The sequence below is a fragment of the Rhinatrema bivittatum genome, chromosome 9 (assembly GCF_901001135.1).
Source record: "Rhinatrema bivittatum chromosome 9, aRhiBiv1.1, whole genome shotgun sequence".
NCBI classification, from domain to species: Eukaryota; Metazoa; Chordata; class Amphibia; order Gymnophiona; family Rhinatrematidae; genus Rhinatrema; species Rhinatrema bivittatum.
In genome coordinates this window covers 24,380,070-24,404,559 of record NC_042623.1, presented here as the reverse complement: position 1 = coordinate 24,404,559, position 24,490 = coordinate 24,380,070, and the positions used below count along the sequence as shown (strand labels likewise).

At 48.6% G+C, this 24,490-nt stretch overlaps 1 protein-coding gene across 3 annotated transcripts in view; it reads right to left on the bottom strand.

The window, feature by feature from the left end:
- LOC115099191 (putative cation exchanger C521.04c) overlaps nt 1–24,490 on the bottom strand; it is a 104,017-nt gene that overhangs the window by 55,892 nt on the left and 23,635 nt on the right. For 2 of the 3 annotated variants that reach the window (XM_029616620.1, XM_029616621.1), the window contains exons 4-6: nt 22,770–22,878; nt 21,764–21,880; nt 4,995–5,056 (exon numbers count right to left, since the gene is read on the bottom strand). In XM_029616620.1, coding sequence (XP_029472480.1) covers nt 4,995–5,056; nt 21,764–21,880; nt 22,770–22,878 — 288 coding nt within the window. The remainder of the gene's footprint in view (nt 1–4,994; nt 5,057–21,763; nt 21,881–22,769; nt 22,879–24,490) is intronic. The other variant, XM_029616622.1, reaches the window with a different exon arrangement.

The following is a 24,490-nucleotide window of genomic DNA, read 5'->3' as shown; positions in this document are numbered from 1 at the left end:
ACAGAGGTGGCCGTCATTCGGGCACGCAGGAGGGTCGAGATCACGGCCTTCGGGTGACCACGTCATCCCAACTTGCGCCTCTCGAAAACCAAGCCGCAAGACCGAAGCGAGCTGCCTCGTTGAAAAACATTGGTCCCCGAAGGAGGCATGGAAGATGTCCGAGACGCAGGGGCCCATCCTCTGCCAGGCTAGGAAGATCTGCGACCCATGGCCGGCGAGTCCACTCGGAGCCACCAGAACTACCTTGCCTTGATGGGTCTCGATTCTTCGTAGGCCCCTGCCCACTAGAGGCCAGAGAGGGAACACATATAGGAGAAGATGGCGGGGCCACAGCAACCGCCATGCAGAGACGCCCTCTACGCCGTGTTCTCTTCTGCGACGGAAGAGTTACGGGGCCTTGACATTGTGGGCTGTCGCCATGAGGTCTACGTGAGGACTCCCCCAATGGTGGACAATCAATTGCCTGACCTCCTCCGGGAGCTCCCACTCCCCTGGGTCGAAGTGTTGAAGCTGAGGAAGTCCGCCCGGATGTTGTCCACCCCAGCGATGCGGGAGGCCACCAATTGGGTCAGGTGCAGTTCCGCCCAGGACATGAGCTTGTCCGCTTCCAGGTAGACCTGACGACTGAGTCTCCCTGGAGGTTTATATACGCCACCGTGGTTGCGTTGTCCAAGAATATCCTGACTGCTTGATGGTGAACGAGGGGAAGAAACTCCATCGCTAACTGGACCGCCCTGGTTTCCAGGCGGTTGAATGGCCACCTTACCTGGGCTTGTGTCCACTGATCCTGGAGAGAACTCGACTGTCAGACCACCCCCAACCCGAGAGGCTGGCATCTGCCGTGACTACTATCCAGTCCAGAGTCTCCAGGGATATGCCCTGAGCCAGATGGAAGGGGTCTAGCCCCCAGGTGAAGCTGTCCTCGGCTGCCTGTGGGATCGGTATGATGGCCTGAAAATCTCTCGACACTGGCTTCCAGCGGGAAAGCAAGGCCCTCTGTAGCGGGCGCAGATGCACAAAGACCCAGGGTACCAGATCTATAGTGGAAGCCACAGATCCCAGGACCTGTAGAGAATCCCAAGCTGTGGGCGAAGAGAGGCCAGAGAAATGCTGTACTTGCTCCCACGATGCCTGTGCCTGCTCCGGCCGCAGGAACACCTTGCCCTCTGCCGAGTCAAATTTCGTGCCCGGGAAGGCCAACGACTGAGATGGGGTGAGGCTGCTCTTGGCGAAATTGATGATACAACTGCTCTAGTTGCTGGGGTGTAACACTCGGTCGAGCGCCAGATGACCCCGGGGTAAGGATTTTACTCGAAAAAAAGCCCATCGTCCAGGTAAGGGTGAGCCAAAATGTTGTCTTAATACCTTGAACCGTAGGAAACGCTGATGCGCCTTGAGGATTGGAATGTGGAGGTATGCCCCCGTGAGGTCCAGGGAGGCCAGTAACACCCCCCGATGTACTGCCGCTATTACCAACTTGAGGCCTGGGAGAGGACGGAAAGTGCCCTCCTTCTTGGGCACCACGAAATAGATGGAATAGTGTCCCCGGTCCACTTCTGATGCTGGCACTGGAACAAATCGCTCCCAGTGCAAGGAGCCGATCCAATGTCTGGCGAACTGCAATCTGCTGTTGAAGGGATCCGCAGGGTGAGAAGAGAAACCTTTTGGGGCCCATACAAAATCCAATGCATAGCCGTGCTTTAGAACATCTAGGACCCACTGATCCGACATGATACAGCGGCACTCCTCGTAGAAGAGAGAGAGAGAAATCCGGCCCCCTGTGAGGAGTACCGCCAAGTGGGTCGGCCTGGCATCATTGGGGGGGGCTTGGCGGCAGTGCTTCCCTGCCGGATCTGCGCCCCCAAAGGGCCCGGTCCAGGAATGTGAGCGAGTAGAGGGAGTTCGCGGAGTCTGCTGTCTCGTGGCACGGGAAACAGCATTAGGTGCGGAAACTACTCCTAGAGGAACTGTAGGATCTCGTGGAACGCGGTCCCTCCTCTGGGAGCCTATGCACTGCGTTCTCTCCCAGATTCTTGATGATCTGATCCAGATCTTCTCTAAACAGGAACTTACCCTTAAACAAAGTGAACCTAGACGAGACTTGGAGGAGATAGCTACCCACCAATTCCGGAGCCAAAGGAGGCGTTGAGCCGAGACCATCGCCACCATCGATCTGGTGAGAAACTGGAGCAGGTTGTACAGGGTGTCCCCCCATAGGCAATCATGGCCTCCAATCTGTCCGCCTGGTGCATCTCCTCTGGGGGCAGGTCCTGCGACGTGAGAAGCTGTTGCAGCCATCGAATCCCAGCTCACTGTGCCAGAGAACAGCAGATAGCCGCTCGCACTCCCAGCGCTGATACTACGAGCACTGTCTTGAGGTACACCTCCAGCCTCCTGACCTGGAGGTCCCTCAGAGCCGTGCCCCCCCCCCCCCCGACACCAGGATGGTGGAAACTTTAGTGACCTCCGAGACCGTGGAATCAACTGTCTGGACCTTAAATAGGTCTAGAAAAATCCTCAGGTAGTGAATGAATGAAGGATTTCCTTGGTCCTGCTGCCTTGAATGTGGCTTCTAGCAAATCCCATTCCCAAGAAAGCAACTGCAGGAATGTAGGATAGGTGAGAGATGCTCTCGCAGATAGATGGAGCCCCGCCAGCACAGGGTCCCCCTTCTTCGCCGCAGGTTCGGGACCAGGAGAATCAGGCGGTGCATCGATGTCCAGCTCCTACAGGATATGCGGGATCAGGTCCACCAGCTCCTTTTGGAAAGATGCGCAGGACCAGAGGATCGACACCCTCCATCTGCGCCGCCAGGAGCAGTACATCTCAGACCAAATCCGGGTCCGGATGTCCCCCCTGTCCTGTGGGGTAACCTCCGGAAGGTCCAGGAAGAACCTGGGTCAGGCCTACCGTCCCCCCTCCCGGGGGGGGCCTCCCCCAGGGGCAGGATCCGCCCGTGCCAGCTTGAGGGAGAGAAAACCGGAGATGAGATTCATAGATTTAGCCATCCGGGCCAGGAATACATTATGCGTTAAGACCACGAATTCCAGTGAGAAAGATGGTGGGACCAGCGAGATCAGAGATCAGAGGATCCCCTGACGGCAGCAGCAAATCCGGTGCCCATACTGGTTACCGACCGGCGATAGGGCCGAAAGACGAGGCCTCCCCATCCTCCTCCGAGGTGCTGGAGGCAGCCTGTTCCTGCCACAAGATGGCCGCCGTCCAGAAGCATGGTCCTGACTGCGCGCCTCCATGTCATCCCCCGGCCTCGAGCTGACCTCCCCACCGGGGAGGCAGTCGGTACATCGCCCCTCCTTGAAGCGGTGACCCCCAGGTCGGCCAGACGCGGCGCATGCTGAGAATCGCGGCATGTCGCGTGGCGGGGGGGGGGGAGGGAGGGCAGAAGCGCAGGAAAAAAAATCCCTCAATGCCGCGTGCGTCTGGCTCAGTCCCAGACCGCTGTCGCACCCCCCCTGCATCCAAAAAACTCAGAGACCATCTGGGAATGGAGCCTCCCAGTGATCGGCAGCCCCGGGGAATGTAACGTCGCAGGGCCGCGGGCCAGAAGACGACCGAGAGTGTGTGTGTGTGTGTGGGGGGGGGGGGGGGGGGGGGGGAGGGAGAGGCTGGCCCCACCAGCATTACCCCAGCAGTGCGGCGTGCATAGGAATGTGTGAAGGGAAAACAACAAACACAAGCCGGCACTTACCACCACGGCGAGAAAGCATCGGTAGGAGGCAGACAGGAAAGTAAGCCAGAGAAGGAAAAGCAGCACAGACCTGTCCGCAAGTGCCTCGAAGCAAAACTGCAAAAAAAAAACCCCCCCCCCCCCCCCCCCATAGCAAACTTGATCCCACACAAAGCACAGTTAAGTCAGGAAAGACCTAAGAGCTAGAAAGGCAAAATAAACCAGAGTACTGGGGAACTGACGTTCCCCTTCTCCACTCTGCTGGAGTCAGAACTATACCGAAGAGGCATAGAGGGGGTGCGGGCTTAGCTGGCACCTTCCTCTGAAGTTTTAGTCTGACTCCACCTGCTGGACAGGGGACATAACCCACCGTCTGGGACTGATCCTGGTACGTACAGGGAGTGCCTAAGTTTAAAATTGTTTAGGTGTCAATCTAATGCATCCCAACTATGAATGCAGAATGAACTGCAAAGCCAAGAACCTCAGGAGAGGACACATTTTAATCCTCTGCAAGTAGGGTCATTATAAAGGAACACTTATTTTGAACTGTAAACGTGTCAAAAAGAAAACAAAAACCAAAAAGGGGCCAGACAAGACAATTTTGGAGCATACAAGTACATGTTCAGCTGCTTCCATCAAGGGCCGGCCTGCCATTGTGTTCTAAAGCCTTAAGTCTACAGAACAGTCTTTGAAAATGGAGGGGGGGGGGGGGGGAACTCCACTATACCCATAAATTTGTTCACCTCTGTCACAAGCAAATCTTGGATCCCAGCAGTGGTACAAAAGATTGACAGCCACTCGGAATTGCCCAAACCATCTGTCAGACCGAGTAGAACTACCTCCCTCCAGATTATATTCTTCGTGACAGAGGGAGAGGAATTAAAAAAGCAGCTTCATTAGTAAGTTTACATTACACACAACAGTACAAAACATTTTGAACAAAATTCCGAGTAAGCAGAGGACAATTTTAGTTTACCCACTGCCACATGGAAAGGGTCTCACAGGAACCTTTTTAGACTTCATAAGCGCGTTTCACCGACCGCAGGATCCTCAGTAAGGAAAAATCGGCAGCACAATTTCTCCTCGCCGGCCACACGAATTCAGGCACCGTCCAGATATCATAAGCCACCCATGCCTACTTTTAAAAGGGATCTTACGCTCCCCCCCTCCCTGAAAACCAGTTTACCCAGACCTCCACCGGTCACCCTCACCTGAAAGGCCTACAGTCATGCAAAGACATTTAAAGGTAAAAGAAGCTTCTGAAACGAGATTTCATCCAAACCGTGCAGCCTGTGATAAGCTTTACCTTCTGAATCGCCTTCCCAAAGGGCCAAAGGAAATAGCTAGCGAGCTTCCAGCACAGCTTCCCTGTTACAGAGAAAGAAACCGGGTTTTAAGTAACGCCCAGAACCCCCCACTTCCTAAAGCCACTCCTCAGGTTAGCTGCAGCCAAACTGCTCTCACAGAGAGCCAGCCATTGCCATGTTTAACGCCATCCCGTGCCGTTGTCCGCCACAGGAAAGCAGTGCACTATGGATAGGATGGAAACTGGAGAAAGAAATGGGGGACGTTAGAAAGCAGTGCACTATGGATAGGATGGAAACTGGAGAAAGAAATGGGGGACGTTAGAAAGCAGTGCATGCATGACAGACCCCCCCCCTTCCATCCAGCGGAGAGCCGAATGCAAACACACGGAGGTAAAAGGCCTTACAAGGGAGCATAGGTTGAGAAAGAAAAAACACAATGCAAACGAGAAGGGCAAACTTAGAAAGCTCATCAATACCTAATTATCAGGCCGATGCAGTAAAGCGCGGCCGCGGTTACCCTGCTTCTAACCCGCTTTGTACCCACAATTTGGCGGCGTTCGTCCAACCCGCGATTCACTATCCCTTTTAACCCATCCTTACCGCTTCTTTAAATCAACGGGAAACCCCTTTCCGCCCGCGGCATGTATATGAGATGTAAACGATCGGATTAGCTATTCCCTCCCATACAGTTAACGTGCGCCCCGATTATCGCCTTTTTAACCTGTAGTTTTGCCGCGCGTTTAACCTGCTAGTTTACCGCCTACCCTTACCCCCTGCGTTAGTGTGGAGCGTCAGGTCAGAGAGACGAAATTTCACGGGCAAACGACCCCCTCACCCCCCCCCCCCCCCGGGACAAGAGCCAGGATCGGGCAAACTTTCCCCCAGCCCCCGCTCACCTGCCCTGGTCGCGTCCATGGGGCCGGTCTCCCGTGCCGGCGCGCTGACAGCTCCGGAGCAGGAAGGAAGGACCCGTTTCCAAGCCTAACCTAAACTCTTGCCTGCCCAATCAGCAGTTTACCGAGAGCGGCGTGCGGAGCACACCAGCTCTTTTTTTTGTATAATTATGTTTTATGTTGAGAAAAAAAGAGGCAGAGAATAAGCAGTACTAGATCTGTGTATGGGCCAGAAGCAGTTGTAGCTAGTTTCGAAAAGTATACTCAGTCAAAAAATTCAAAATTTCGGATGCAGCAGATCAGAAAGCCGACATCACGTAACCACACAAATTGCCTGACAGGTACTGCCTCACTCGGTGTATTAACTTTTTTTTTTCTTTATGTGTCATAATCTATTTACCAGAGAACAGATGGAGTGGTTACAAAAAAAATAAGAGAAAACAGATGAGCAGCTCTTATTTTTCTGATCACTTGTCACTTGGAAAAAAAGGTCATCTCCGATTCACTTCTTACCAATGTGGGGGGGGGGGGGGGGGGAATAACTGAGATACATAAAGCCTAACCTAAACTCTTGCCTGCCCAATCAGCAGTTTACCGAGAGCGGCGTGCGGAGCACACCAGCCCTTTTTTTTGTATAATTATGTTTTATGTTGAGAAAAAAAGAGGCAGAGAATAAGCAGTACTAGATCTGTGTATGGGCCAGAAGCAGTTGTAGCTAGTTTCGAAAAGGATACTCAGTCAAAAAATTCAAAATTTCGGATGCAGCAGATCAGAAAGCCGACATCACGTAACCACACAAATTGCCTGACAGGTACTGCCTCACTCGGTGTATTAACTTTTTTTTTTCTTTATGTGTCATAATCTATTTACCAGAGAACAGATGGAGTGGTTACAAAAAAAATAAGAGAAAACAGATGAGCAGCTCTTATTTTTCTGATCACTTGTCACTTGGAAAAAAAGGTCATCTCCGATTCACTTCTTACCAATGTGGGGGGGGGGGGGGGGGGGAATAACTGAGATACATAAAGCATAACCTAAACTCTTGCCTGCCCAACCTAAAATCCAACGCGCCGGGAAAGCCACTCTTCAGATCACGACTAATCCCATCCCCCAGCCCCCGCTCACCTGCCCTGGCCGCGTCCATGGGTGCCGGTCTCCGGAGCAGCCCCAGTCCTCTCTCCCATCCTCCCGGGGGGGCAGCCGGCGGCGAGAGCAGCCCGGGGCGGATCGCGAGGCGGCTTCCAGCAGCCCCCGCCGGCGAGGGTGCATGAACGCACGCCGTGACCTGAGCGCCTGGCTGGACGTCAGAGGTCATGGCGTGCGCCCATTGTCCATTGCCGGCGGGGGCTGCTGGAAGCCGCCTCGCGATCCGCCCCAGGCTGCTCTCGCCACCGGCTGCCCCTGGGAGGATGGGAGAGAGGACTGGGGCTGCTCCGGAGACCGGCACCCATGGACGCGGCCAGGGCAGGTGAGCGGGGGCATGGAATTAGTCGCGATCTGAAGAGTGGCTTTCCCGGTGCGTTGGATTTTAGGTTTTCTTTTGCTTAAAGTTGGGATCCACTTCCTGGTACCTGTCATTTGAAATGACATTTGAAATGACAGGTACCAGCGCACCCAGGATACTCTATAGGCGCTGTATAGCGCCTATAGAGTAAAATGGATTGCGCTTCATAGACGCGGCTTGCATTTGCATGCCATTTAAATACAGTATCGAGCGATATGTGATCCAGACTGTGCGTGCGGCAAATGCGGGTACGCCTGGCACTAACGCACCTCTTTCTACCGCACCTTACTGTATCGGCCTGTATATTAATATTGTCTCGAGCATTCCCTCTCCAGAGGCTGAATATTGCTTCAGCTACAAGATGGTTCCATAGCCCTCTGCAGCGGCATTTAAGTCAATCAGCCGTGCTGGGGTCTGAACAAAAGCTACAAACTAAAAAAAAAAAAAAAAAGGTGAATAAAGTTATTGTGAGACTGATCTTTAAAATCTTAGCCCAGATGTATTTTCCATTTTGTGTTAGATTATGATTTGGTGGGAAGCAGATATAGTGAGCACACTCAGCAGCATGAATAATGAAGTCAGATTTTGGGTCTTTGCTGTAATGCACTTTTTTTTTTTTTTTACACACAGGGAGCAAGGCCACTCAGACACTGCTACTGTGGAAACTGCATGCAGAGTGCGAGGTCTTGTGGAGCTAAGATTTCTAGTTAACCAAGTAACACAGCCAACTGCCCAATCTGTTCATTAAACTGCACATATGAATGCATTGTACAACACAGGGGCTTGAAAAAGGAAAAGGAATAGAGGTATAGGATTTCTCCAGACAAGCAGAAATATCGCTTAACAGGTTACATGAAATCAGGATTAAGGTCTGAATCTTTTCCCAAAGTACAGAGCTGACAGTGACAACTATGGACCTCTACTAATCAGAGGGAAGGATGTTGCCAATACCTGATAATATTATGGGTCAAGTTTAAGAACTAGAAAAACAGGAGCAACTTGCTGGTGCAAGAAAACACACAGATGTAAACACGCACAGTCCTCCGATTACAGGTGCTGAAGACAAGAGTTGGAGGACGACTGTGCACTAGGGTTTCTAGTCAGAGACCCAATTCTATGCTATTCTCATTAGCATGATTAACTACTTCAAAGCCCATAATTTATGTACTGAAATTTGCAAAGGTTTAACCTTAATGGGCTATGATAGCTTCTATTTATTAGATGACACTACAAATCAATAAACTGTACAATGCTTATGCCAATTAAGAAGCAAAAGCTGATCACTGCAGTTACAACATGAAACAAAGCTCAGAACACTTTTGTTCTTTTCTTTCTGCAAGATCTAATATTAAGAAACCAGTTAGTTATTCTAAAGACTGCTCTGCTCAAGATTTGTTTATTTAGGCGTTTTATACACCATCGTTCCAAAAGAAGATCACAATGTTTACAAAACCACCACTCATTCTGGGTCAACATTCATATCCTAGGTCAACATAACAGCAAATACATATTCTGGGTCAGCACATCAACATCAAGTACAAGTTAATTAAGGTGCTATAATTGTGGTTTTCTGAATGAAAGGAACTCATTGACAGAAGGACAGATTCAGGGATTTTCAGAGAACACACACTGGGCACTAATCATCGATTCTAGACTAGCACAGCAGATGTCTAGCTGCTAGAGCCAATCCAGGATAGGAAAATTGGTTCTTACCTGCTAATTTTGGTTCCTGGAATACCCCAGATCAGTCTGGACAAGTGGATTTTGCATCTCTACCAGCAGATGGAGGCAGAAAATAAAAAAACAAAACAACCCACCCACTTCAGGTATTGCTACTTAACCGAGAGTGCCACCTGCAGTCCCCTCAGTATTGACCTGTATCCAAGCCACAATGATTACTTCCCAAACTCCAAGGATTTCTCCCTCTAGAGCAAGCTGAGGAATAAAGTTGGAACCCCTAACAAAACTGAACCTTCAACTTTGGAAGTTTTTCTTTACCCTATCTCAAAATAGCTGAAAGCTATACACAATCTTGTTCAAATTCTGCATCACCAGCAGCATCCAGAAGCAGGAGAAGTCTTTCAAAATAAGGGGACGAGAGTCTGGACTGATCTGTAGTATTCCAGGAACGAAAATTAGCAAGTAAAAACAAAATTCTTTTCCTGTTCATAACCCCAGATCAGTCCAGACAAGTGGGATGTACCCAAGCCCCTCTACACTGGGTGTGAACCTGAAAGACCCTCCCACAGTACACTTTCAAACTAGGCCTCCTCCAGGGCCCTGACATCCAAACAGTAAATGTTTAGTAAAAGTGTGCAAAGAGGACCAAGTCACTGCTTGACAAATCTCCTGCGGAGAAGCCAATTGACACTCTGCCCAGGAGGCTGCTTGCACCCTAGCAGAATGTACTCGCAATCCCTCAGGGATCAATCGACATTTACAAATACAGGCCTAAACAATCACCTCCTTCAACCACCTTGCAATTGTGCTCTTAGCTGCTTTACAACCCTTCTTTGGTTCAATGAACACCACAAAGATGGTACGACCTCCGAAATCTATTTGTCACCTTGAGATACTGCAATAGAACCCAGCCCATATCCAAAAGGCAAAGCTCCCTTGCATGGGGAGAATCAGAAATCAGATGCGTAAAACCCAATAATTCCACCATCTGGCTAAGATGAAATGCTGACAACCTTGGGCAAAAAAAGAAGGCACTGCACGCAAAAACGACATCGGAAATCCGCAAAGAAGGATCTCTGCACGATAAAGGCTTAAAGCTCCGAAATTCATCTAGCCGAACAAATCACCACCAAGAAAACAAACAGTCTTTAGGGTAAGATCCTTCAAAGAAGCTCTTCTTAATGGTTCCAAAGGAGGTCCACACAATACTCAAAGAATCGAATTAAGATCAAGACAGACAAATGCTACAGACCAGAGAATGCAAATGCTTTCCTCCTTTAAGAAAATCCACTGTGTCTGGATGAGACACTAGAGGTTGTCCTTGCAACCTCCCTCTGAAACCTAAGGCTACTACCTGGACTCAGAATTAAAGGCTAAATCTTTTGACAAGCCATCTTGCAAAAAGGCCAAAATCTGGGCAACATTCACCTGTAAAGGATCAGTGTCATGAAGCCCACACCAGGACACCCTCCAAACTGATATATGCCAAAAGTAGAGGATCTTCTAGCCTGCTATTAAGTTGACTTAGAAAATAGCCACTGCTATTACTAGTAACAGTAACATGGAATAGACTTAGTTTTTGGGTACTTGCTAGGTTCTTATGGCCTGGATTGGCCACTGTTAGAAACAGGATGCTGGGCTTGATGGACCCTTGGTCTGACCCAGTATGGCATGTTCTTATGTTCTTAAAAAGAATAGAAATCACTGGCTTTGAATACCTCAAGCGGAAATGTCTTCTCAAAAGTCAGGCTGCTAGACAGAAGCAATAAGTCTGTTCCAAAAAGATGGGTCCCTGACGCAGCAATCCCCTCAGGAATGTTAACTGGACGGGCTCATCTATTGCAAGCTGAACTAGATCCACAAAGGCCTCCACGGACAGCTCCCATTCTCACGGGTCCAGCTGTTGTCGACACCTGCTATCTCAGACAATGTGCAGGTGGACTATGTGCGAAGCTGCTAGTGCCACTAGATGAAGCTCTGGCCCAGAGTTCCTGAACCTTCTGAGCCACCAAATGATTCTTTGTTCCACCCTGTCTATTGATGTAGGCCACTCTCATCACATTGTCCGAGAACACTCGCACTGCATGTCCCTGAATTCCAGGAAGAACAGCAATGCCCTGCACAGTGCTCTCGTTTCTAGACGATTAATTAACCAGGACGCCTCAACCAGCAACCACTGTCCTTTACCTATAGATTCCTGACCTACTGCTCCCCAACTACTGAGGCTAGCATCTGTGGTCACCACCACCTAAGTCCAGAACTTCTAGATCCATTCTTTTCTCCAAATTGGGATGCAGCAGCCACCACTGGAGAGGCAACGGTAGCTGAAACTCCTCTGACAACTGATTCCAATGGGACAGGAGCACCTTCTGAGAAGGTCGCATGTGAGCAAAGGCCCATGGCACCAAATCCAGTGTAGAGGCCATGGAACCTAGCACTTGTAAATAATCCCAGACTTTGGGAGCCGCCAGATCAGAGTCAAACCTTTTGCGGCTACAACCTGACCACCCTCTCTGGGGTAAGAAAACCCTGCCTATCCAGGTGTCTAATCGAGTTCCCAGATAATCCAGTGATTGGAACGGCTCCAGATGGCTCTTCGCCATCCAGCCAAGGGACTTTAGTCGCTCTGTCACCCAAAGGGAACAGTGACGCTCCACCTCAGACTTCGCCCGAATGAGCCAGTTGTCCAGATACGGATGCACTAGTATCCCTTTCCCTTCTGAGGGCCGCTATCACCACCATCACCTTCATGAAAAATTCTTGGCAGTAGCCAGCCCAAAAAGAAGAGCTCAAAATTGAAAATGATCTCCTAATGCCACAAAGCGTAGAAACTTTTGATGGTTTGCTTGGATGGGAATGTGAGATGTGTCTCCATTAGATCCAAGGCGGCGAGAAACTCCCCTTGCGTACCGCTGCAATGTTTCCATCTGAAAATGCAACACCCACAAGGCCACATTGACCTTTTGTAGATCTAGAATGGGCCGAAAGGAGCCCTCTTTCTTGGGGGCCACAAAGTACACACCATACCTTCCTTGACCCTGTACCTTCTGCGGCTTCCAATTGCTGCAGCCTTAGAAGGGTGTTCCGCACTGCTGCCCACTTGACAGGCTAAGCAAACCAGGACACCACAAAGGCCTCTTTGATGGGGTGTGAAAATTCTAAGGCATAGCTGTCCCTTACTTCCAGAATCCACTGTTCAGAAGTAACTTTGGACCACCTTCCTTCAATAGCTTTCAAGGAGTAGTAGACCAGCTCGCCTTTACTGGACAGATTTTGCACCTCTGGAACCCTGTCTGGAGCTCTCTGGCTAGTCTATGGGTCCCCCGAGAGGACTGCTGCTTTCCTGAACCCTGCTTCTGCGTGGATCTGGAAGAATCTCTTTTGGAGCAAACTTTCGTGAGATGAGATTAAGTTCGCAGCAGAAAGATTTTCTTACTCCCTCTTATGTTCAGGCAATTTATTCCCTTTAGAATGTGCCAAGTGCTTCATCAGCTTCTCCAGATGCTCTCCCTGAACAATTTCCCTTCAAAGGGGAGATGGCAAAGCTGTGCTTTTGATCACACATCCACAGGAGTCTTAGAGCAGCTACTAAAAAGACACCATATTCCTGGCCGAAGTCTGAACCATCTCATACAGGGCATCTGCCACATAGGCCACCCCCCACCTCCAACTGAACTTCCTGGCTAGAATCAGCAGAGGTCCCCGATGTCTTCTCCTGCGCCTTCTACACCCAGCACAAACTGCAGCTCTAAGACTCAGAGCTGAGACCTCAAACTGCCTCTAACAAGATCTCTAGCTTCTGGCCCTGGACATCTTTCAATGCTGCCAACCCTGGTATGGGGATGGTAGACTTAGTCACCACCGCATCTACCTTTGGAAGCTTCCAAAGCATCCTCCAGCAAGGGATACAACCTGGACATAGCCCTGCCTCATGGAAATCCCACTCCCGGTCAATCAGGTTCTTTACCTTCTTTGGCAAAGGGAAAGCCTTCAGTGGCCCATGCAGTCCATCCAACACTGGGTTTTATCCACTCGTTCATATCCTCCTGTGCAACCTTGATCCCCAATTCTTCCAGAACCTGAGGGATGAGAGGCCACAACTCTTTATGGAACAATCTCACCACCCTAGGGTCATACCCCTCTGCAAGAAGAACATCCTCCACATCCAGGTCACTACCCACTGGGTAGTCACAGGATCCATGCCCTGGTCCACACTCATCCTCCTGAGGATAGTCTCCTTCCGATTCTTCAGAAGAGTTCTCTTCCACCCTCCGATCGTCCCAGGTCCAGTAGGTGAAGAATCATTCCCCCCCCCCCCCCCTCCCCTCAGAGCACTCAGCTACCAAAACAATCGGTATCTGGAGCTCAGACGTCCAAACGGTAATGCCTAGCAAAGGTGTGCAAAGATGTCCAAGTCGCTGCTCGGCAAATCTCCAAAGGAGAAAAACCATTGACCCTCCACCCAAGATCTGATAGAATGTGCTTTAAGACCATCAGGCACCAGTCGACCCTTACATATGTACACCGATGCAATGGATTCTTTTAACCATCTGGCAATAGTAGCCTTTGACGCATTCTGTCCCTTCTTAGGACCACTCCATATAACAAAGATGGTCTGATAACCAAAAGGCATTAGTCACTTCCAAGTATCTGAGAAGTACCCGAATGTCCCATTTTCTTAACTCCTGAGATTGAGGAGAATAGTGATCCAAATCTGAAAAGGCCAGTAACTGAACGGACTGATTCATATGAAAAGCCAATACCAGCTTCGGAAGGAAGGAAGGCACCGTTCGAAGCGAAACTCCCGAGTTTGAAAACCATAGGAACGGCTCCCGGCAAGACAATGCTTGTATCTGATATCCATCTCGCCGAACAGATAGCCACGAGAAACACCGTTTTAAAGTGTCAAATCCTTCAACGTAGCCTGCTTGAAAGGCATGTCGCACAGTGCCTGGAGAACCAGGTTCAAACTCCACGAAGGGCAGACTGGTCGTACCGGTGGGTGCAAATGCTTGGCTCCCTTCAGAAGACATGCCACATCCGGATGCCCCACAAGGGAAGTACCATCTACTTTACCTTGCAAGCAGCCCAAGGGCGCCACCTGAACACGAAGCGAGCTGTATGCCAAACCTTTCAGGCCTTCCTGTAAGAACGCGAGAATGTGTACTACTGTGGCCCTTTGCGGGGACACCTGGAACCCGCTACACCAGGAATCAAAAATCTTCCAAACCCTTACATAGGTAAGCGAAGTGGAAATCTTCCGAGCGCGAAGCAGAGTAGAAATCACCACCTCAGGATACCTTTTTTCCTCATCTGGCACCTCTCATAAGCCAAGCCGCTAGATAGAAGCGATCTGCCTGATCAAAATATATTGGACCCTGACAAAGAAGGTTCAGAAGGTGACAGAGATGCAAGGGGTAGTCTACCACCAAGTTAATGAGGTCTGCGAACCATGGTCTCCGTGGCCACTCTGCTGTTATGAGAATGTGTGACTATCCATCTCAGCACCTTGCCCACCAGAGGCCAAGGAGGAAACACATATAGAAATATGTTGCGGGGCCAGGGAAGGACGAGAGCATCTACCCCTTCTGCCCCTGAAGAACCAGACAGCCTTTGCATTCAATTGTGTCGCCATGAAGTCCAGGTGGGGAACTGCCCACCGCCGGATCAAGAGCTGCATTGCCTCCTCGGACAGCTCCCACTCCCCAGGGTCTAGCTGCTAATGACTAAGAAAGTCTGCCTGGACGTTGTCCACCCTGGCTATGTGAGATGCCACCAGACGAAGCAGATTGTGTTCCACCCATACCATGAGCTTGTCTGCTTCGGCAGCCACCGGTCGACTCAGTGTGCCCCCTTGTTGGTTGATGTATGCCACCTCGGTGGCATTGTCAGAGAGGATTCATACCGACTGATGGCGGACAAGGGGGAGGAATCTGTGCAACACCAGACGAACCACTCTGATTTCCAAATGATTGATGGACCACTGACCTTGAGAGGAGCGTGACTGAAACTGCCCCCCCCCCCCAACCGGAGAGGCTGGCATCTGTTGTCACAATCAGCCACTGTTGATTCTCCAAATCCATCCCCTGTTGTAAATATTCCAGTTCTAGCCACCAGTCAAGACTGCTTCTGCCTGGATCCAGGAGAGGCAAGCGGAGGTGAAACTCCTTGGACTTGGGATCCCAGCGGGAAAGTAGCATCCTCTGCAAAGGCCTCATGAGTGAACGTCCAGGGGACCAACTCCAGAGTAGAAGCCATAGAACCAAGAACCTCTAAGTAGTCCCAAATGCTGGGCAAGGGGTGGGCCATCAGATGGCAAACCTGAGTCATCAGCTTGGAAGCCAAACCAAACATCTGTGCTATCACAGAAACATGGTTGAAACCCTCTGACATAGTGCTTACTAATCAACTTCCCACGCACCTTTGACATCTTCTCAATCCCTAGACTCAAAAAAAAAAAAACAAAGAAGGCGGTCTTCTAGCTGCAAAAAAAGGCTTCAGACTAACCCTTCAACTATCAAATCCAGCACCCAATTTTGAATGCACCTTCTTCAAATACAATCATCTTCAAATTTGCCTCATCTACGTTCCGCCAGGTATACTAGAAGCTGACCCTTCTCCCCTTATTGAATGCCTTGCTAAACATCTCAACTCTGACTCACCAGCAACAACAACGGGAGACTAACTTGCATATTGACACTGCTCCTCAATCCCCCAATTGTGAAACATTTCTCTCCACCCTCAGCTACATGGGATTCAAACAGATTGTCAACAGCCCTACTCATAAAGCGGGCCATACTTTGGACCTAATCTTCATAAATGAAGGCATCTCTCATTCCTCCAAGCCCACATGCTCATCTGTCCCTTGGTCGGACCACCGGATCACCACAGTTCGAGATCTTATAACTCCCACCCCGATCCTTCCCCCAAAACTACAGTCCAGTTCAGTTCAGAAAACCCTGCCCCACAGATCACCTCTGCATCCAACTCTCCAAGGAATGAACCCAACTTGACCTCTCAGATGCAACAGCAGCCACCATGTCCTGGTTCAAAATCACCAATAAAGTAGCAGACCAAACTTGTCCCATAACCACTAGAGTGCTACACCATTCCCTGGACAACAGAAAACCATGATTCACACCCGAACTGAAGTCCCTCAAACAAGATCTAAGAAGCAAAGAACACAGATGGCATAAAATCCCCTCTACCACGACTCTGGCTGCTTACAAATCCACCCTCAACGCATACAGGAATACCATTCTCAGAACAAAGAAGTTTTTTTTTTGCGAAAAAAATCTCTCATTTCATCTTCGACTCCAAAGCCCTGTTCTCATATGTATCAGCTCTCACCAAACCTACTCCACCTACTATCCCGGATGACCAAGCACTTAGCAAAGCCACAGAACTCGCTAATTACGTCAATAAAAAAAATTATCAATCTGATCGCCCCCCCCCTCACCACAACTCAAGGAAACTCTATATTTGAAGCTTTCGAGCCCATGTCATCTCTCGAAATTGAAAACATCCTCAAGAAACTCAAACCTTCTTCCCATCCTTCGGACACAATACCAGCTAACCTACTCATCTCCATCCTGAAAACCATTTCCAAGCCCATTGCAGAAATCATAAACAACTGCTCTAACACAAGGCCTAGTCCCAGACCCCCTAAAGCTTGCCATCCTAAAACCACTATTAAAACCAAACCTGTCGCCAGCGGACCCAGCGAATTTCCGCCCTATAGCCAACTTGCCTTTTATTGCCAAACTTATGGAAAAAAAAAAAAGTGTCAAACAAATCTCTGAATACTTGGAGGATCACAAGATACTAGCCCAACGCAGTATGGATTCCGCAAATCGTTAAACACTGAATCCCTCCTTATCTCTCTCACAGATACCATTCTCTTGAACATGGATAAAAGACAACCCCATCTGCTTGTACTCCTAGATCTATCCGCGGCCTTCGACACGGTCAACCATGCAATTCTCTTATGCCGTCTTGCAGACCATAGGTATCACGGGAACAGCATTCAGTTGGTTCAAATCCTTCCTTTGTAACAGATTTTTCAAGGTTCGACTTAAAGAATCTCATCCGATCAGCACCAACCTGGGAGTCCCTCAAAGATCTTCCCTTTCCCCAGCCCGTTCAACATTTACCTTCTCCCACTCTGCCACCTACTTACTAAAGATTACTCGTTACCTCTATGCGGATGATATACAAATTCTCATCCCGATCACCAAGTCTCTTCATAAAACCCTGAACCACTGGAATAGCTGCCTTCAATCTATCAACCTTCTTCACCCCAGCCTCAATCTAGTCCTCAACACCAATAAGACGGAGATCCTCATCTCCCATGACAACACTTCTCAACACGCCAATCTCTGCCCAATTCGCTAACCTAAATCACTCGCCACATGTGAGAGATTTGGGTGTTCTTCTGGACAACCACCTCAATCTAAAAAAATTTGTAAACACCACAAAGGAATGCTTCTTCAAACTGCAAGTCTTAAGAAAGCTGAAACCTCGCCTACACTTTCAAGACTACCGCATGGTGCTTCAATCCATCATACTCTCAAAAGTAGACTATTGTAATTCTCTTCTTCTCGGTCTCCCTGCTAACACCATCAAACCCCTACAGATGTTGCAAAACTCTGCTGCTAGGATTCTTACCAACACAAAAAAAAAAAAACGAACATATCACTCCTATCCTCCAGAACCTCCATTGGCTTCCCATCAAATTCAGAATCCTCTAAAATCCTCATGATAATTCACAAAGCCTTGTACAATCTCTCACCTCTTGACCTTAGCATCCAACTGCATCCTCACACTTCCTCCAGACCTATTAGAAGAGCTTACAAAGGCACATTTTACGCCCCTCCAGCAAAAACATCCTTAAGGAAACGAGCCCTATCTACTACGGGTCCCCCACAATGGAACGCACTCCCCCCGGACCTCCGACAAGATTCATGCCCATTGTCATTTAAAAAAAAAAAACATAAAAAAACCCCAACTCCTCAAAATGTGGCTCTTCAAACTAGCATTTCCCAATACTTGAACTCCACATTTACCCATTCTACGAATATCTTATCCACTCATTTTATTATGCCTTTATTATGTTCCTGTTATTATATCCACTCTGTCCCTACCTAGAGTATTAATTCAGTTAGGATCACCCCATAAGAATTATTCCTTATAAGAATAATTCCCACTATATATTTTTCAGCTCCAACAGCTCCGTTTTTTTCAGTCTAAGAATACATTCAGATCTGGACTTTTATCGGTATCTGGAATTTCTCTTCCACCCTTTTACTCCTTTTGGTCTGATATCCTATCAATTGTGTTCATTACGTATTTATCGTGTAATTTTATTCTCTCACATGTTGTATCCCAATTTGCATGTTTAAGTTCCTGAATCCCAGTTATTTGTATTCCCTGTTCCTTGTAACGCTATCATGCGACCTTCAGTTTCATTGTAAACCGGTGTGATTTGTATTTTATACACGAACGTCAGTATATAAAAAGATAAAAATAAATTAAAAATTCTCTGCACGGGGAGGAAAACCTTGCCCACCACCATGTCGAAACGGGCCCCTAGGAATTCCAACACTTGCGACTGAATCAGCTGACTCTTGGGGAAGTTGACCACTCAGCTGAGTGACTGAAGCCGCAGTAACACAGACTGAACTGCCTGTCTGCAAAGGTGTTGGGACTTTGCCCGAATCAGCCAGTCGTCCAAATAGGGACCAGAATCCCCTCTTGCCGAAGAGATGCTGCTACCACCACCATGACTTTGGTGAATACGCAAGGCACAGTCGCCAGAACGAATGGGAGCGCTTGAAACGATAATGCTCTCGTAGCACCATGAACCGGATAAACCTTCGATGATGCTCCTGTATGCTGATACGCAGATACGTCTCCATCAGATCCAAAGAGTCCAAAAATTCGCCTTTGTGGACGGCCGCAATGACTGACTTCATGGTTTACATGCGGAAACGCGGAACCTGAAGAGCCCTGTTTACTTTCAAGTCCAGGATGGGATGAAATGAGCCCTCCTTCTTGGGAACTACGAAGTAAATTGAGTATCTGCCGGTCCTGCACTCACCCGGCGGGACTGGAACGATCACTCCCAGGTCCTTCAAACGAACCAGGGTCTGGAGTACCACTTGCCTTTTTGTCAGAGACCTGCAATGAGACACCAAGAAAAGATCCTGCAGTGGGCAAGCAAAATCTAAAGCGTAAACGCAATTTATAATGTCCAAGACCCATTGATCTGACGTGATCTTGACCCATTCCTCTTGAGAGAGAGAGAGACTGCCCTCTATCACCAGAACGGAGGAATGGGCCGGTGCACCTTCATTGGGCTGACTTGGTGTTGGAGAATCCTTGGAAAGTTCTGTCTCGGGGAGGCTGCCTGCCTCGAAAGGAACGTGCCCAAGCCTGGGACCTCGGAGCCTGTCGAGGGGGAAACGACAGGGCCCTACCTGACCGAAAGCACCGTGGCCCCGGAAATGACCCCTATAGGAATTGAAAGGATGAGTAGACATGGGCTTGTCCTCCGGACATTTGTAAGCCTTGTTCTCCCCCAAATCCTTGATAAGATTTTCCAGATAGTCTCCAAATAAAAAGTTTCCCTTTAAATGGGAAGGATCCCAACTGAGACTTGGAAGAGGCATCAGCTGACCAATTGCACAGCCAAAGTGGATAACATCATACGTGAGGAGGTTCTCAGAAGATCATACAGAGCATCAGCCGAATAAGACTGCTGCTTCCATCCAGTCCGCCTGTTTTGCCTCTGCTGGGGGCAGCTCCTGTGCCATATGCAGGTGCTGTATCCATCTAAGGGTGGCTCTCTGCATGAGAGCACTGCAGATGGCCGCCCTAACCCCAAGAGCAGACACTTCGAAAATCCTCTTAAGAAGGATCTTTAGCTTCCTGTTCTGCAGATCTTTGAGGACGGTTCCGCCTGTCACCGGAATGGTGGTGTGCTTGCCAATGGCCGATACGGCTGCATCCACTTTAGGAATCTTAAGGAGCTCCAAAAATTCATCCAGGAGTGGGTAGAGCTTCTCCATGGCCCTGCTAACGCAAAGAGCGGCTTCCGGGGCATCCCATTCCAGAGTCATGAGCTGCAAGAAGATCGGGTGGAACGGAAAGGATCTAGGAAGAGCGCAAAGGCTGGACAACACCAGATCCCCCGGGTGCCGATCCACCACTGATTGTGGAACTGGAAAATCCAGTACTGTAAGCACATGTGGAATTAGAGGATCCAGCTCTTCCCTCCTAAACAGTCTGAGCACCCGCGGATCATTCCCCTCAACCAGAGCGGAAGAATCCACGTTGCCCAGATCTGTAGCAGGGTCTTGGGGCATGAGTCAGGCAAGGGAGCTGGTGTTGTCCCTGCATCAGGGACTGGCCGAGGTAAAGGAGCCCAGAGTGCCTCCTGAGGGTCAGCAGGCCTGGGTCTCTGATGGAGGAGGTTGCTGCGAAGTCAAATCAGCCTCCATATAAGCTTTATGTAAGAGTAGCACAAAATTGTGACTAAAAAGGGTGCAGACTCTTTAAGGCCCCCTTGCTGGGGAAATAGGGGAGGAGAGGAGGCAGAGGCTCATATGTAGGATCGTGAGGCAGTGCAGGGCTTAAACTAGGAGGCGGCGGAAAATCTTTTCCACCAGAGCCTTGAGGATCCTCTGGGTGAGAGCCACTCAAAATGTCCACCGTTCCCACGCTTCATGGGGATGGGGCTGGCAGAGAATAAATATCCAGCCCCCATTTGGCAACCCCTCGTGGCTGCTGGAGAGATCTTCTGCCTTCCAGAGGCAGTTGAGAAGGGCCCTTGCGTGAACAATCAGTCGCGGGAGAGTCGTGTCGCCGACTCTCCACATGCCGAGCACTGCACACCCCGCAGCATGGCAATTACTGCCGCGAGAAAAAAAAAATCTGCCTGGGTAGAAACTCTACCCCTTCCAGAGGGGGGAGAATAAGCAGGCTGGCTCGGTAGTTTTTTGTTTTTTTTAAACCGAGCAGGGGAATGAAAACATCCCTGAATGCAGAGGAATGAAACATCTCTGCCTCTTAGGGGAGAGGGACCAGCCCACCGGTAAATCTCCCCTACTCACAGGGCTGCCACTGACTCTCCAGGTAAAGAAGCTGAAAGACCTCAAGGTCCAGCTATGCCTGCTTAGAAGGAAATTGTATATTTCAAGTAATTAGGAGGAATCTGAACTCCCAAACTGTATAATAAAGTAAAGAAAATCTTTCCTTTTTTTTGTACTTATTGGCCACCAAAGCATATAAAGACACTCTTGAATAAAGAATAATTAAGAATCAATTTAGTAAGACCAAGACCGCAGGTTATGCTGTCTTCCACCTGCTGGAGTCAGACAAATACTGAAGGATCGCGGATGGCACACTGGGTTATCAGGGGGTGCCTTTTCAGTTTATTCCGACTCCACCTGCTGGAAGGGAGGCATAACCCAGCAGTCTGGACTGATTCGGGGTACGTACAGGGAACACATTTGTCTGGATTGATCTGGGGTATCAACAGGAACTGCCACTTTCAATAAGAGGACAGGAGGAGCTTTCTTTGCTGCTGTACACAAGAGTTGTACAAGCCTAGCAGGGGCACTGTACTTTTTCCTAATCATGGGAGACCAGCAAGACTGCAGTAAATGCACAAACATGCCTCACCACCTACCATATGGTGCTCCCAGTATGGAGACAAACATCAGCAGCGACACCAAGAGATAAAATAAGGAAAGCCACCACCCAAACATCAACAGATAAAGAACGTTTCCACACGTGAATGTGGACCCTGCAAAACAAAAACAGCATGCATGAGTACAAGATGAGAAGCTTTTTCCTTCCTTTAAAAGTCTGTGCACATTTATTTTCCTCAGACATATGGTACTCCAGTCCAGAAAGTTGAAGAGGGACGTTTTAACTTTCCACGTCTTCAGGGAAGAGGGAGAGATGAGATCAAAGGCAAGAACCACACCATGTGACTGAACATGGGACAACAATTGTACAATGCTGCTATTACAGGAGTCACCTGCAGTGCTTGCATAAAGTTCAGGAGTCTCAAGCTCAGAACAATGCAACTAAATAAAGAACTTCAAAGAATTTAGGACAAATGCCATAGCAGGACAGACCAAGAAGGTCCAAGCCCAGGGTTCCATCTCAGACAGTGGCCAATCCAGGTCATAGGTCCCTTGCAAGACCCTAAAGAATGGATCCAATCCTTACCTATAACCAGGGATATGCAGTGGCTTCTCCAAGTCTGCATGGCTAATAGTGGTTTATGGACTTTTCCTTCAGGAACTTATCTAAACCCTTTTTAAACCCGGGTATGCAGACTGCTTTCACCACATCCTCTGGCAACAAACTCCACAGTTTAATTGTATAACGAATTGGGGGGGGGGGGGGGGGGAGGGGAACCACACACCCCCACAACTGATTTGTTTTAAACATGCTACTTATTAGCTTCATGGTGTTCCCTAGCACTATTGTAAAAGGTAAATAACTGATCCCTATTTACCCATTTTACAAGTAGCACTTCCAATGCCTTTAAAAAAAAAAAAAAAAAGAAAAAAAAAGCAAGCAAGAAGGGATGTGCAGTCCTCCACCATCAAGCAGTGCACCAGATCCAGCAGAAGGAAACACTGTTAAAGCTGGAAGCCCACGGCAGCTGCGCCAGATCTCACCTACTGAACCTTTCAGGACATTCAGGTCAGAGTAGAGCTCTTTCACAATCTCGGAGCGGTCTTCCCATGGCCTCTCGGTCACATGACTCTTCCATTTCTTAAAGCCAAACTTAGAGGAAACAAAGATAGTTAATGTGCTCTGAACAAGTGGTGTTACTTTATACACTGTGTACTCTTGGGGAAAAGGACCAAAAAATAGCAGACATTCACTTCATGTTTCTAAAGCCATCTGCTCTATCCAAACATGTATTGCCCCCCTCCCCAATTCCAATGGCTTTCCTTTTATCTACACCAGAAAAAAAAAAAAAGAGACTGGGCTGTGCTGGGATTTTAATCTAGAACCCTGGGTACAAACAGATATTAGAAACTGCTCTAGACTGTAGGAGCAGTCCCTCCAGCTATGACTAAAACCACCACCAGCATGGGATTCTGCAGACAGACCAGAGGATGCTTAAAAATAACAAATGGTAGTAAATGTTTCTCTTAAAGCCTGTTTTCCAGTGGGGCAATCCAATCTCACATTCGATATGAACATGAGACATCCCTACTTTGAGTTTTGTGGTTGGTTTCTGTTATTTTTTTTCTTGTGCTTCCTGCTGTGCTCTTGGAGCCCTGACCTCCGTGTCTTCTGGGCGAGCAATGGATCCAGGAACCAAGCTACTGGGCTGTGCAGCAGGGGAAGACTTGTTTTCTAGTTTGGATAGGTCTACCATTCCCTATTATATGTGAACCTCAACCTCTGGTCCCTTCCCTCCTGTGATGATTGGTTGTTCTGACTGCTGTTGAGGCAGTGGTGTTCTGGCAAGCAACACTTTAGAGAGCTGAAGGGGTTGGCATGCTGTGGTCACCAGCGATGGAGCCAGTCTGAGGCTCCTGTTTGTGTTTGCACAAACTGAAACTGGATTCCTTGTGTAAATTTTCCTCTAGCTGCTTGGATATCAGATCGGAGTTTCATGCCTCATCACAAAGCACAGGACTCAAACCACCAGCAATACTACACCTTCCAGTTGACTTTTGGAGTATCTTAGATGTGTGGGTCAGTTTGAGGTTGGAACTTAGGACAGTCTTCATTTGGAGAACTGTGTGTACAGTTTCATCTAGGACTGTGCACTTTGAAATTTGGAATTCTTGTATAATACAGAAAAGATTGCGCTATTCAATCTGGACATTTAATTTGATGGACAAATTCCAGAAGTTACATTTGACAGACATCTTTTAGTGATGTGCAAAGCTTCTTACATTAAAAGTGTTACTTAAGTTTCAGATATTTAGCTTGTTAATTTTTACATGCTTGAACACATTAAATTACCAGTTTTAGCCACCAAGACACATTTGAGTAGACATTGTTTGCTCTTAGCTTCTTGAAGTCTGTTAGAGGGGTTTGAAGGGCAAATTCAAAGTTTCATGCTAGCTCTTCCAGTGAGAAAAATCTCTTAACATGGGCCTTTTTTCAAGGTCACCACCATGTAAAGCTTCACTACAATAAGTATGTCTCAGCATACTGTTTTAGAATCAGGCAGAGTTAAATCATGGCTCAGAACCATAGCTCCCTCTAAGCTGAGCATGTGAGATTGCTCAAATATTTCAGAGCATTGCTCACAGGTTTTATATAGTAATTCACATGTTTTTTTGGTGCTATATAGGAAAATTGGTTCCTGGAATACCACAGATCAGTCCAGACAAGTGGGTTTTGCATCCCTACCAACAGATTGAGGCAGAGA